Source organism: Abramis brama (genome assembly GCF_963993115.1).
Source record: "Abramis brama genome assembly, chromosome: 5".
Classification (NCBI taxonomy): Eukaryota; Metazoa; Chordata; class Actinopteri; order Cypriniformes; family Leuciscidae; genus Abramis; species Abramis brama.
The window spans coordinates 9669616-9683764 of record NC_139967.1 but is presented as its reverse complement, the minus strand read 5'-3'; the positions used below and the strand labels follow the sequence as shown (position 1 = coordinate 9683764).

Here is a 14149-nt window from a genome sequence, read left to right as displayed (position 1 = left end):
CAAAACACATGTATTCTGGGCTGGATAAGTGTATCTGAATTAATGACAGACATGCAGATCTAAAAGCAGGAAAGAGGATGAGGGCTCTTGAATGATTTACCAACAAATCACCAAACCCCAGATGCTTAATATAGTCATTTTATAGGTGTTTTACACCAAACTGTGAAGTGCAGCACTAAAACTAGATAATTGCTAGAGGTTAAAAACCCTCCTCTGCCCAAACTGCACTGCGTGTCCCTGAATTGCTGTTCATACAGACAGAAAGCGGAAATGTGAAATAATTTGGAAATAATAATTTTAAATAAATGTTTCATTTACAAAATACTTTTACGTAAATTCATTTTATGTTATGTTTTTAATATAATTTAATTATTTTTATTTATCTCTTTTGACTCTTTTGATTTTTTGTTGTTGTATTTTTGGTGTATTTAATGGCCACTATTATTTTATTTCTGTCATCAAGCATCCAGCTCCCTAAATATCAGTATCAACATTGGCTATTAACTCTTTCCCCACGAGCGTTTTAAAAAAAAAGTTGCCAGCCACCACCACCACAAAAAAATTATATTTTGTTGTATGAATATCTGAACATGCAATCTATCAAAAGAAAGAACAGACCCTCTACTTTTAAACAATAATAGCTTCATGCTTACTTTCTTTTATCAACACTTGAATGTGGGTTTCATAAAAAAAGCAACATTTTGAGCAAAAAGCTGAGAAAATCACATTTTTGTCAAAGTCTACATCCAGATCGGATTCAGAACGATGATCAAAACATACAGTACATGGAGTAGATCGAGTCCATCAACACCCCCAAAACATTTAATTCAGTAAAAGTTTTGATTTAAATGATGTTTAATGTTGATGATCCCGTTATTTTACATATGCATCTGCTTACATATATGCTATCACTTGTTTCAGCTTCTTCTTCGCATGTGTTTTAATCAGGAGATTCAGTACTCTTTCAGAAGATGTGTAATAGCTTAAAACACAGAGAGCTGGAAAATTCCGTCAATGGCTAGGAAGCGTTGTCTCACAAATGACGGACATTCTGTCAATGGCGGGGAAAGAGTAAAAAAAACAACAGTTAAGTCAACCACTAGTTAAACTCCCACTAACAAACCACTAGTTTGATGAAATGTGCTAGAAGTTCTTGTTATTGTGAGCAGTTTCACTGTTCTATATGATTTGTATCTGCCCACATGCACGAGCATAATAAAGAAAAATTGGGCATTCTAAGAGATTTTGATTAATGCATTGATACTGTCAGCCCACCAGTAACATTAAAGCATCAAGCAAAAGGAACGCCTACTCCTACCAACAATACAGCAACTAAATGACCTCCACTAATAAAATTGCTGTCAGTGTGAGCGGCCCTTGAGAGCCCTAGGTGTTGACAAGACCGTAGATGAATTTGTGTTGCACATCTAGAGGAATAGGCTACGTCTGTGGAATAAACCTGTTGATGTGGTGGGAGGTGGTTCTATGTGGGTTTGTGTATGTGGACTTCACAAAATTAGACTGTTAATATAGTTTTCTTTATTATTTCAGAAAGGTAACACGCTGTGAGCTCTGGCACCCTTGCTCTCACAATAAGATGCCTGTGGAAAAAGATAAATCACACACGCTATATACTTCTCTCTGTTTGAGATCTTATCATCATTTTTATTAGTGTATTGTATTAATTTATTTGTTGTGGCCCATTTTTAGCTTTTTATTTTACTTTCACATTAATGATTTCAGAGTGCACTATCCATAAACCACAATAGAATCTGTTTACTCACTTTACAAACTGTGCAACACAAAATCAGATTGTTTGTTTGGTTGTACTGATCACTCTTTTCCATGTATTGAATTGTAACTGGAGCTGGAGCTTCAAAATGGATGCAGAAGCCCATTGAAAGTCTCATAAAAGTACTCTGCAAACATATGAGCTTTGTATGATGAGCAGATTGAAACTGTAAGTCTTGATTTACTGTATATACCAGGAGAAGTAGTGATGTCCGATTAATGAGTGAATCATACATCTGATTTAAATTCGTTTTAAAGAATCAGTTCACAAAACTGGTCTAAATGATATATTAATCAATCAGATTTGGAATATAATAAGTTTTGGGTCTGTAATGTTTATTTATTTATTTTTTAGATAGAGGTTTCTTATTGCAGACCAAGGCAGCATTTATCAAAAATACTGTAAAACAGTAATATTGTGAATTATTGAACTGTTTTCTATTTTTTTCTATTTTAAAATGTAATTCACTCCTGTGATGGCATTACTCCAGTCTTCAGTGTCACATGAACCTCCAGATTTTTATATATTTATTTATTTGAAACTGTGATATATATTTTTTCTGGATTATTTGATGAATATGAAGTTCAAAAGATCAGCATTTATTTGTGACAGTAAATTTTTGTAACATTTTAAATGTCATTGCTGTCACTTTTGGTCATTTTAAACCATCCTAGCAGAATAAAAGTAGGCCTATTCATTTCTTTCAAAGAAAAAAAAATCATTTCTGAATGGTAGTGTATAAAGTACCCTACCATAAACGTATCATAAAAGTCATAACATTTATGATACTATTCATTGTTACTACATGAAAAAGAGCGAGCAGCGCATTATTCAAATTTCTGTGGAAGACCTAGAGTCATACAGGTTTTGAACAACATGGTGAATAAATGATGACAGAATTTACATTTTTGGATGAACTATCCCTTTAAACATTCAGAAAGACAGACTGTCTTATTAGCAATAACAAAACGTCTTTTTATTATTTCACTTCCTCAAGTGTATCTCGGCTCTCAACTAAAAGTGTTCCTGGCAGAGTCTGCAGGGTGTGGCACAGAAACTTATGAATGTATTTTGGAAAAAAGAAACACCCACAATCCTCTGCAAAAAGAAAGAAGAAAAAACGCACCACAGATGTCATCTGAATTTATGTCTGTAATTACCTTATTTTAATAACACACAGAGAGAGAGAATGAAAGAGGGAAAGAGAGAGGCCCTCTCAGACACGCTTATCCGCTGTTTCTGCCAAATGCATTTGCCAAGATCTGCAGTGTTTGATGTTGTTGTGTTTGTTATCTGGGTGTTTCTTTCCTTCTTCCTTTTGTCAGTCTCTCTCTCTCTCTCTCTCTCTCTCTCTCTCTCTTTCTCTCTCTCTCTCTCTCTCTCTCTCTCTCTCTCTCTCCTTTTGAATGCTATTATGTCCGCCTCTCTGCTTCAGCGGACTTGTGACACGTCTTTCACTCTTGCGTCACCCCCATCAAGCCCTGCAATAATGAAAATCTGAATTGTGAAAAGCACGGATGACTCCCCACAGCTGAGATATGATGTGCAATATAAGGCCTGATACCATCGTTTCTGCTCTGAACTATATCGGCGGGTTTAGTGAGCTTAATGGAATAACGGTGGTATTTACTATCGCTGTAGAGTTTTTGAAGATGAGAGTGGAACTGTCACTCTTCAGAAGAGGGTTACTGGGGATAATTCATGGGTGGCCTTGTGATTAAGGATTGGGGTTGAAATTGGAAAAGTTATCGTACATGCACTGTACAAGTACATGCTACACATGGTTACAAAGGAGTACAGGCTGGCTACTTCAACATTTCTGAGATATTGGGCCATTTAAATCAACATAAGTGTTGTTTTAGTACACTCAAAAACCTTTAAGCCTTTTTTTTGAACATTTACTCATTTCAATTAATATTTTCAATTTGAGTGTATTATTTAGATGCTATTATATTAAATAATATTTATTAAATTTATTAAATTTATATTAATAAGTAATTTTGTGTGCTTTTGTCATATTATTTTTTTGACAGCTTCTATTTAGCTTTTTATTTATTTTTATTTAAATTTTAGTACTTTTTAGTAAACTTATTTTATTTCAGTCATTTGTCATTTTTTAAGTTTAAGATTTTCATCTAATATTAATATTTTATTTCAACATTATTTCAATTTACGAAAACAATTTTTAATAGTTTCAGTTAACAATAACCACACTTTATCAAAATGAAATCAAAATTGACCCCATTTGCTTTTTTTGTAACATTTCAGCGTGGTGGCGAAGATATGCTTATTAATCATTATTAAGCAAATTATGTTAATTCATAGATGATACACATTGTCTTCTTCAGCTGTTGCATCATATCTTGCACCTTGATCTGCATCTAGCTGGTCTCGAGTAGCCAGACCTTCAGACTGACAGCAGAAGGTCTGGACTCCATCGCAGCTTTTATTGGCCAAGGACCGCCCACAGGCCGTCTGACTGACATGTAAAGCAACCAATCAGTTTGTTTTGCTCCGCGTCATGTTTATGGGCGTGAAAATGTAACGTTGATGTCCCTACAATAACCTGTGTGTAAAACTCTTTTTTTTAGGATTTATTTTAAAGAGTCTTATTAAGAGTGCTCATTGTCACAGTTGTAAACATGATGGCTTCCTTTTTCCATGAGGGGGCTTGCCGTCACAGCATCTTTGTTTCCAGGCGGATCATTAAAGAACAAGTCTCACACATCTCCCAGAAATCCTGTAGAATTCAACCAATCAGAAGACAACTTCGAAACTTCTGAGGTGTTTCCAATTTTGTGTGCGCGACGTCTGAGGCTGAGACTAACATCTAGCTAACTTTGAGTCTTGTGAATGTTCTCTGAACGTTCCGGAACAAGTAGTAACATTTAAAAAAAAGTTAGATCAACGTCCAACTAAAAAAACATTCCATGAGTGATGTATAAATAACATTTTTGTGCTGATGTTTTGAGAACATTATTAAAAAACAGATAACTTTGAACTAACATTCTACAGTATTAATGTTACTGGAAGAAGGTTTGTTTGTAACTTTGAGAGACCCTTGCCGGAACTTTAGCCAAAGTTCTGAGAACGTTCTGTAATGAGGTTTGTTGATAAGGGAAGAAGGAGGCAGGACCGACGAACGTTTAAACACTTTAATATGAAAATAAAAGCGACAGCCCCTCAGGGACGACTGCCACCACATATAAACATAACATAAATAGTCCAGGCCTGGTCCTCTCTCATCCTCCACTGTCGTCGCTCCTCCTTTTATCAATCCGGAGCTCCTCTGTGAGATACTCGAGACCGGTGTGGCATGCAGGTGACACCTGTCCTGTCCTGCTTGCCACACGTTCCTTGTTAGTTTGGGAAGCAGCTGGGTCTATGCTGACTCTGCGCTCGCAAAAACATAAAGGCTGCACTTCAGTTTCTCCAATAATCTGAAAATCCCTTATTAGAGAATTTACATAGGAAAAATACATTTTATTGCATTTTTAAATAATTAATCACACAAAATTAGTATTAGCTTTACAGCTCTACTTGCAATATGAAAAGGTCACTACCATTTTTAGAATGAGATCATAATCTGACATGTTTTTCAAACTGTTACAATCTATGCCTGTAAGCTGTACATCAGGGTGAAGCGAGTTTTCTTCTTTCTTTTGTCATTAGCAGATAGTTTTCCTCTAAAGTGATTTACTGTGAACTAACTAATGTCTCTTGCTCAAGGGCACACTTGTAAATGTCATCAGAGTTCCTTGGCTGCCCCTAACGCCAATCAAACCAGCAATCTTTAAAAAAAAACACTGAATAGATATTTCATCATGGGCCTGCTTAGTATCAAATATCACTGTGTTTTTGTGAGGCATTTAATAATTTTATGTATTTCAGCAGTGGAACCAGCCACATTCCCAACTGCGTTTAATTTAAGACTCCAGTTCTTTCCATGTTGAGATGCAGATGCAGGCCTGTAAAAAATAGACGTGTGTGTGTGTGTGTGCATGCGTTGCATCTTTCCATTGTGAAAGTGTGTGTTTCCTGAAAGCCGTATCTGGATGCGAGCCAGTCTAAACGAGGCACATTAGCACACGTAATGCCATTGCGTTCGCCAGCCAAGCGCCTTATAAAATCTTCAAATTCCACTCTACACTTTGAAGTCGATTGTATTACTTTTAAAGCATGGATATTTGCAGTTGTTGCCCATGTTCAGCACATCTTAACTGCATGAGGTACGTTATGCAGCTCTCTTTTGAAGTTTTCTGAGGTAAGTTAACTAAAAAAACATGGCGTTGCCTAAAACAGCAGCTGTGTTGGTGAAAGAGATGAGTCCTTTTTTGTGCAGGGGGAAGCAAACCCAGTGCGTGATGAGAGGTAAAGGACAGATAAATTGATGGTAAAGTACAATCACTCTGTCAGAAGCAGAAGACCTGCGGTCTTTAATCTTGCATGAGCCCTGGAGAGCAGAATGCCCTGCTTTCAAGTTCAGAGCTATTGCCATTGAAGTGGCAAAGGAACGGCCAAGAGAAATACTCTCTTTTCCCCCCTCTTCTCTAGGCATCCGAGAGTGAAAAATGAGTTTCTGTTCTCTGTAAAAGCATATCAGTGTAATTAAGGCTTTTGTCCTCTATCTAACGATCATAATTACATGCAGTCTTCCATTTAATTTCCACCCAGAAATTTTTTGCTGGCAGCGATGGATCATCTTCAGATCCAGTCCACTAGAACAGGCCCGTGTTTGACTCAACACCGCTCATGTGGATATTGTTCCAGATTTATGAGGGGGAGGAACACGCTGCACTGCAGTTTGTGGTGGTTTTTTACACTCTGATTAATAAGAAGAACAGACTGTGGATTATATTGTACATGTCTGTGTTTAGACAAGCATGAAAGTTGTAGGGTTTGCACAGTCTTTGTCTGTTCAACTCTACTTAGTCTTTAGCTAACATTTATGTTATGGTCATTTTGAATATTATATTTGCATACAAAGGAAAACCGATTTTCTCTTATGAAATAAGAGCTTAATTAATCTTCATTGAAAGGGCAAATTTTGTATTACGCGACACAATCCGTCAAATAGAACATATTAGATGTTTAATACTCCCTCCACAATCGACCCAGACCGTTTAAGAAAACTACGATGCAAAAAAGAAACGGTCATGGCATATGTCATAATTGCATTAATGATGTCACAATGGCATTAATCAGTACATTAAACTTTTGAAACTTTTGAAAACGATACCGTTATCGTCTCCGTGTAAACTACAAAAACTTGTGAAAACGGTGACGTCATGCGCGTGATCTGATCATGATCTGTTGTAGTAGTTAATCTGTGTGTGTTTTGACTGACTGCATAAACTTCATTATCAGACTTTTCCTGCTGTAATTTCACTGTTCATCAAACAGCATGAAATATTTCACACTATAACACTTTCACACAGATACAGAGAAACAGAATGTGTGTGTGTGTGTGTGTGTGTGTGTGTGTGTGTGTGTGTGTGTGTGTGTGTGTGTGTGTGGCCTGAGTTAGCCCCAACGTGTATCCCTTTGAAAACAAATCTTTTCATTGTATCCAGCGAGCGGAACAAGGCCTGTGCAAGTGCGGACTTGTGCTGAGATGTGTTCTTGAAGAGTTCTGGAGTGTCTGAGAGGGTATTTTTTAATCCTTATCACCAGTCTGCAATCAAACCTTTCACTATTTAACCTACTCTGTCATCTAAATGGTTCTTTAAAACTCTTCAGATAGAACAGATACACTTATGTTCACACAAACAAATCCCAATCATCCATTCATTTCTTGCTTAAAAGGCATGTAACTTTATGTGTGTGCTGAATTCCTCTGTATGGTTGCTGGGTGCTCTGAATGGTTTTAGCGCATTGCTATGAAGTTGCTAGGTTTTTATGGCTGGTTGCTATAAGGGATGGGCGATAAACAATATCACATTGAGACTGCGATGAAATTTACATCGATGACGATAATAAGCTCTGGATATGGATTAATCTAACAGCCTATCATGCAGCAGAAATAAACGCATCATCAGCCAGTCAGTGCATGTCACTAATATGTTATTTTTCCACGCGTCTCTGTGAATGAGCAGCACTTTTTTTTTTGTCTGATAACAAACTCACACAGGTGACGCTCATGGTGTTTTAAGCATCTGCCGTCTCAATATATGAGGACATGAACACATGAACTTCATCTCCAGAGCTGCTTTCATTAGTCATTTTAACTGTTGGAAACTTCAAAGATTTCTTATCCTGTTGCGCCCTCTATAGGCCATGACCAGTGACTATAGTCGACATCAAGTTTAAAGCGTCATGGCAGGGCATTAAAGTTGACTAGTCTGTGCCTAGAACAAACAAGTTTACATTTATTCTCAAGGTCTGACAAATAGCCTATGTGGAAAGCATTTCCTTTCCCATTAATGGTATATGAATATCATGATAAATATCGATAATGCATGAAATGGAAAAAAACAATGTGATAATATTTTGCCCTAGTTGCTCTCCTTGCACTCCCAGCCCCAAGTCTTTCCATGCCAAAAAAAAAAAAAAAAAAGACCAAAAATGGCCTAAACTGAACTCGCTGGTTTAAGATGGTCTTCAGTGGGTTGGCGAGTTGATTTCTAGTTGTTTCATGTAGATAATAGCACACACACTTAATGGCACCGACATGGACTTTCAGACATTTTCTCTCTGTCTCTCTTTTTCTTTCTGACCTCTGTGTTCTCTCACCCTGAGATCTCATTCAGTTTATAATTAACAAACCCCCCAGAATCCATCTGTGCATTCCCTTAGGATGAGGTTTAGTCACATACGACACTCTTCGTTCTCACACTGTTTGGGCCATGCGTGCTGTTTTAATCATAGTTCATAAAACACCTCAGTCTTTAAGACACGCTTCCAGACGATTTACCGGCAGAAGGAAGTTAATGATTTGCAAGTGTGTCTGTTATTGCATTTAATAGCGGCTGATGTTTCTAAATTTCTACATGGGCATAAGGCTCTAATATGGCCATGTCATGTTTTCCAGTGTTTTTTTGAATATGTTTGCATTTTTTGTCTCTTTCTCTTTCAGTGCCTGGTAATCTGGGCTGTTTTAAGGACAGCGGCGATCCAACACCTCTATCCGGAGGCTACCAGACCTCCAACAAACTCACCATTCAGAACTGCATCAGCTTCTGCCGCAACCAAAGATACAAGGTACCAATTTCACTATGGGACATGCATACAATAGAAAGCACATTAATATAGAATCATGTGTGGTCATGTGTACATATATTGGTTCCTTCACAAAAGCAATGAATGTGGCTTGTCCAGTCAGATTTTATAGCTAAAATTATGTATTTTCTATAAAACACGTTACCTCTTTATGGAGGAATCTACAAACAAGTATAGGTCACTTTTCATCCCAAAATCAGAACCAGAAATTTTATTTAGCATAAAGTTTAAATGTATGCTAGCTAAATTTATATATATATAAATACATTAAAAAAATATATATATAATAATAATAATAATATATATAGTAGGCTACAAATGTACAGTATAGTAGTACATCCAATATTGCTACCCAATTATATAAATATATATATATATATATATATATATATATATATATATACATACTTAAAATATACTTAAAATTACGTACATGACCTTTTCTATACAATTGTGATTTTAGTCAATCTTTCCACAGTTAATGACTCAGCAAAAAAAAAAAATTGTCCAAGTTGTAATCATGTGCATCTGCTTGTGTGGGATGAAATCAATAATATATATTGTATTTTGCTTACTTTTTCTGATTGCCTGCACGCTTGGATTGTCCAGTCATGAGAGAATTATGATAATTTGTGAATCCTTTTTTTCAGCTCGCCGGTATGGAATCCGGCTATGCTTGTTTCTGTGGCAACGACCTTGATTATCATCGTCACGGTGATGCTCCGAGCACAGAGTGTAACCATGTGTGTTTTGGAGACCACACCCAGCCATGTGGAGGCGACGGACGTGTCATAGTCTTCGACAGTAAGTTTACATAGTCTAATTACCTGTGCAAAGGACTAGCAAGTTAAGGAAAAAACTGAAGCTGTCACTTTGCTCCTATAGCAAAAGTAGGCGCTTGTGGAGGAAACTACACATCGCCCTCTGCAGTAATCTACTCTCCTGACTTCCCAGACAAATACAGACCTGGCAGGGTCTGCTACTGGACCATTCAGGTATAATCTTTTAATTTCCTAATGGAGAGAGAGCCTGCTAGAGCCAAAACACATAATATGTATCTGGCATACTGACAGCTGTCTTATCTTTGTCATGTTGCTCTTCCAGGTTCCAGGTGCTTCTGTCCTTCTGTTCAACTTTACTTTCTTCAATATCGTGGACCAGACTGATATGGTGGAACTGTTGGATGGAAACTCCAATCGGGTGGTGGCGCGATTCGATGGCCGCAATCCACCGCGGGACATCGTGAACGTCACTGCAGACTTTGTCATTTTGTATTTTTTCTCAGATAGGACAAATGAGGCACAGGGATTTTCTGTTCTTTATCACGGTGAGGATTTCTTTTGATTTATATTTGGAAACATTTGACTGTCCACTTTTATATATGGTCATATCACTGCAAATGTTACAAAAAAAGTGTGTGAAATCGAAATCTACATATATATATATATATATATATATATATATTCTAAAAGTTTGGAGTTAGTAAGATTTTTTTAACTTTTCTTTTAACTTTTTGTCTTTTTCATCGGTAACGCTTTACAATAAGGTTTCCTTAGTTAACATGAACTAAGAATGAACAATACTTCTACAGAATTTATTATTTTTAGTTAATGTTAATTTCAACATTTAATAATACATTATTAAAATCAAATGTTGTATTTGTTAACATTAGTTAATGCACTGTGAACTAACATGAACAAACAATGAACGACTGTGCTTTTATTAACTAACATTAACAAAGATTAATAAATACTGTAATAAAGGTGTTGCTCATTGTTAGTTCATGTTAGTTAATACATTAACTAATGTTAACAAATGATCCTTATTGTAAAGTGTTACCTTTTTATAAATACTTCTTTTCGGCAAATACATTAAATTGATCAAAAATAACAGTAAAGACATTTATAATGTTACAAAAGATTTATATTTCACTTTCTACAATTTTTTTTTACAAAATATATCAGTTTCCACAACTAGCACAAATGTTTTCAATAGTGATAATAGTAAGTAATGTTTCTTGAGCTGTACATCAGCATATTTCTATATATTTCTGAAGGATCATGTGACTCTGAAGACTGGAAAAAATATGCTGAAAATTCAGCTTTGACGTCACAGGAATAAATTACATTTTTAAATATATTAAATATATTTTATTTTAATATATTGTTAAAAAACCACACACATATATTCTATTTTTTGCATTTACAACTGATTTTAAAGAATTTTTCTCAATATTACTGCTTTTACTGTGTTTTTGATCAAATAAATGCAGCTTTAGTGAGCATTAGAGACTTAAATAAAATATAAAAATAAAATAAAAAACATTTAAAAAAATAAAATAAAATAAAAAACATTTAAAAAAAACCTTACTGAGTCAAACTTTTGATTAGTTGTATTTGACGACAATTAAAGCCTCTACTCAAAGCTAAGAGACACAAACTAAAAACAACATAACTCTAAAATCATGCATCATATGATGTTACTAAACACACTCTGCTGTTTCTATGAGTTTAAAATAGTAATATAAAAAGAAAAAAATAGAAGACAAATATGTGTAAGCAGCACTCTCTGGATGCTTTTTTGTCATATCTATACAATTTTCAGACACGCTGTCACTTTCTGTTGTGTTGTTTTGGGAAGCAGAGTTCAATAACCACAATCTGAGGAAGAATAAAAGGGAGTGGGAAGTATGAAATGGAAAAAGGTTTTTCTGAAAGAAAAGGTCAAGAAGCAAATTGGCTTTCACTATTCACAGAGCCCTTTTCCCCCGCAGGCAGAGTTTGATTCAAACACCACATACTGCGTTTATATCTGCGTCTACAACGCTGAATGAGAGACGTGATGTTTTTTTGAAAGAGCTTTGAAATCTCTCTCCGTGATGTCCGGGGGGACGTAAATAGAAACGTTATGAATTTTAATCAGATGATCAGCATATCTTAACAAGGAATTTTTGGGTTCTGTTTGTGTTTCATTGGCTGATTACCACATATGAACTCCCCACAGCTTTAAGCAATCAAGGAGTCAGACCTGTGGAAGAGGATGACGATGGTGATGAAGAGGACACCAGTACAGTGCGGCCTGGTACGGGAAGCACTACAGCAAAATCAAATACCAGTCAGAGTGGAAAATCCTCGCTCCTGTACTCACATCAATCACATGTAATCACATCAAGTCCTGCAAACATGCCAGGTCAGTGGCCTGGACCGGGCCGGACCACAGGCCACAGCACCAGTATGTGTCCAGTTCTCTTCTTTTTGCTTCAGACCTGCTACTTTCCTCACTTTTTTATACTAAATATAAAAAAATATAGCCTGATAGCCTGGTGAGATTACGTAACAATTTAGTTGCATACTGTATTAAACAAAAAACAAAACAAAAAAAACAACAAAAAAAAACAAACAGGGGATTTATCACCTTACCCTTACTACAGTTTACCATGGTAACTATACTTTCTGCCCAAATGCCTAAAAATGATATCCCTTTACTTTTCAGATTCAATATATATCTTGATATTTATGTATTTGCTCAGTAATTTGTTTGCAAGTATATTGGACATTTATTTAATAAACTAATTTGTTAAAAAAATAAGACAATGATTTCTACAAATATTATAATGATTTCTGAAGGATCATGTGACACTGAAGACTGGAGTAATGATGCTGAAAATTCAGCTTTGACATCACAGGAATAAATTACATTTTAAAATATATTCAAACAGAAAACAGTCATTTTAAATCGTAATAATATTTCACAATATTTCTGTTTTACTGTATTTTTAATCAAATAAATTGTGAACATAAAAGACTTATAAAAAATCTTACTGATATCAAGCTTTTCAACAGTAGAATTTATTGGATTAAATATTTTTTGAAGTGTATATGCCACAACTTCTGAAAACATTTTTGCTTTTGAAGTATAAATCAGAAATGCTTCCCTTTCAAGGGAACTCGCGTTGCGTCGAGTTTGACGCTATGGGAACGCTTTGCGTGATGACGTCTTGAAGCACATGTAAAATCAGTCCAATGGTGTGGCGGAACGTCAGAGGCGGGTGACGTCACGTACCAGGAAGCTATAAAAGCCGGCCCGAAACAGAAAACGAAAGCTTTCTGAGTCTTCAGTTGCGCTCTGTGTGAAATCTGTCTGTATATTTGGTGTTGTCTGTCTATATCATATATATATATATTCAGTATGGCGAGCGAGCAGCAGTTTAGAGTGTGTGTCCATCCCTGCCCGCGTTATTTAACGGGAGGTGACACACACACTCTTTGTGTTGTTTGTTTGGGAGAGGAGCATGCCCAGTCAGCACTCGAGGGTGGTGACTGTGTGCATTGCTGTGCGCTTCCATTGCGTACGCTCCGATCCCGCTTGGCTCGGTTCAATCCCGACCACGCTCCCCAGGGCTCGGGTCCCGCCGCTGCCGAGGCACGGCGTCGATCTCAGACCTGGGGTTCACAGATGGATTTATCAGTGGATGTTGAGACGGGCTCTGCCTTATCTCAGCATCCGTCTGATAGATCCAGTGCCTCTTATCAGGGTGTGGAAGCACGCGCTGCGGTTTCTTCCCCCCCGATAGAGGTACCAGTACTGCAACTATCCAGCTCTGAGGAGTTGGATGTTGTGAGTATTGTAGCTGAGTCTGAGGATTCGCCACCTCAGTCTCATGCGTTTGAGGAACTGCTCGATGTCATTACTAGAGCTGTTGACAGACTGTCTATTGAGTGGCCAGAAGATAGGCAGGACGTTCGTTCGAAAAGTAAGCTCGACGAACGCTTCCTGCCATCTCGTGCGCAGCCCCAGCGCAGGAGCCTGCCGTTTTTCCCCGATCTCCACACCGAGGTGTCGAGATCGTGGGCGAAACCAGTGTCATATCGAGTGTATACTGCACAAACATCACACTATTCATCCATTCACAATTATAAAGAGCATGGTTATGGGGAGATGCCGAAGGTGGAAGAGACGCTCGCGAGCTATCTCTCTCCAGCAACGGCATCTTCTCTGAAGGCTCCTGCACTTCCATCCAAGCCAGTAAAAGTTACTTCTTCCCTGGTTCATAAAGCTTATGCCGCCGCCGGTCAAGCTGCAGCGTGTTTACATACAATGTCCATAATGCAGGCTTACCAGGCTGAGTTATTGGGTGAT

The 14149-nt window shown here is 37.0% G+C and overlaps 1 protein-coding gene across 3 annotated transcripts in view; it reads left to right on the top strand.

Annotated features, from left to right (window-relative positions):
• The window catches only part of kremen1 (kringle containing transmembrane protein 1), a 66679-nt gene that overhangs the window by 44490 nt on the left and 8040 nt on the right, over positions 1-14149 (top strand). The window contains exons 5-9 of one of the 3 annotated variants that reach the window (XM_084115677.1): positions 8868-8992; positions 9661-9814; positions 9896-10005; positions 10115-10337; positions 12014-12241. In XM_084115677.1, the coding sequence (XP_083971803.1) occupies positions 8868-8992; positions 9661-9814; positions 9896-10005; positions 10115-10337; positions 12014-12241 (840 nt within the window). The remainder of the gene's footprint in view (positions 1-8867; positions 8993-9660; positions 9815-9895; positions 10006-10114; positions 10338-12013; positions 12242-14149) is intronic. The other 2 variants (XM_084115678.1, XM_084115679.1) reach the window with 2 other exon arrangements.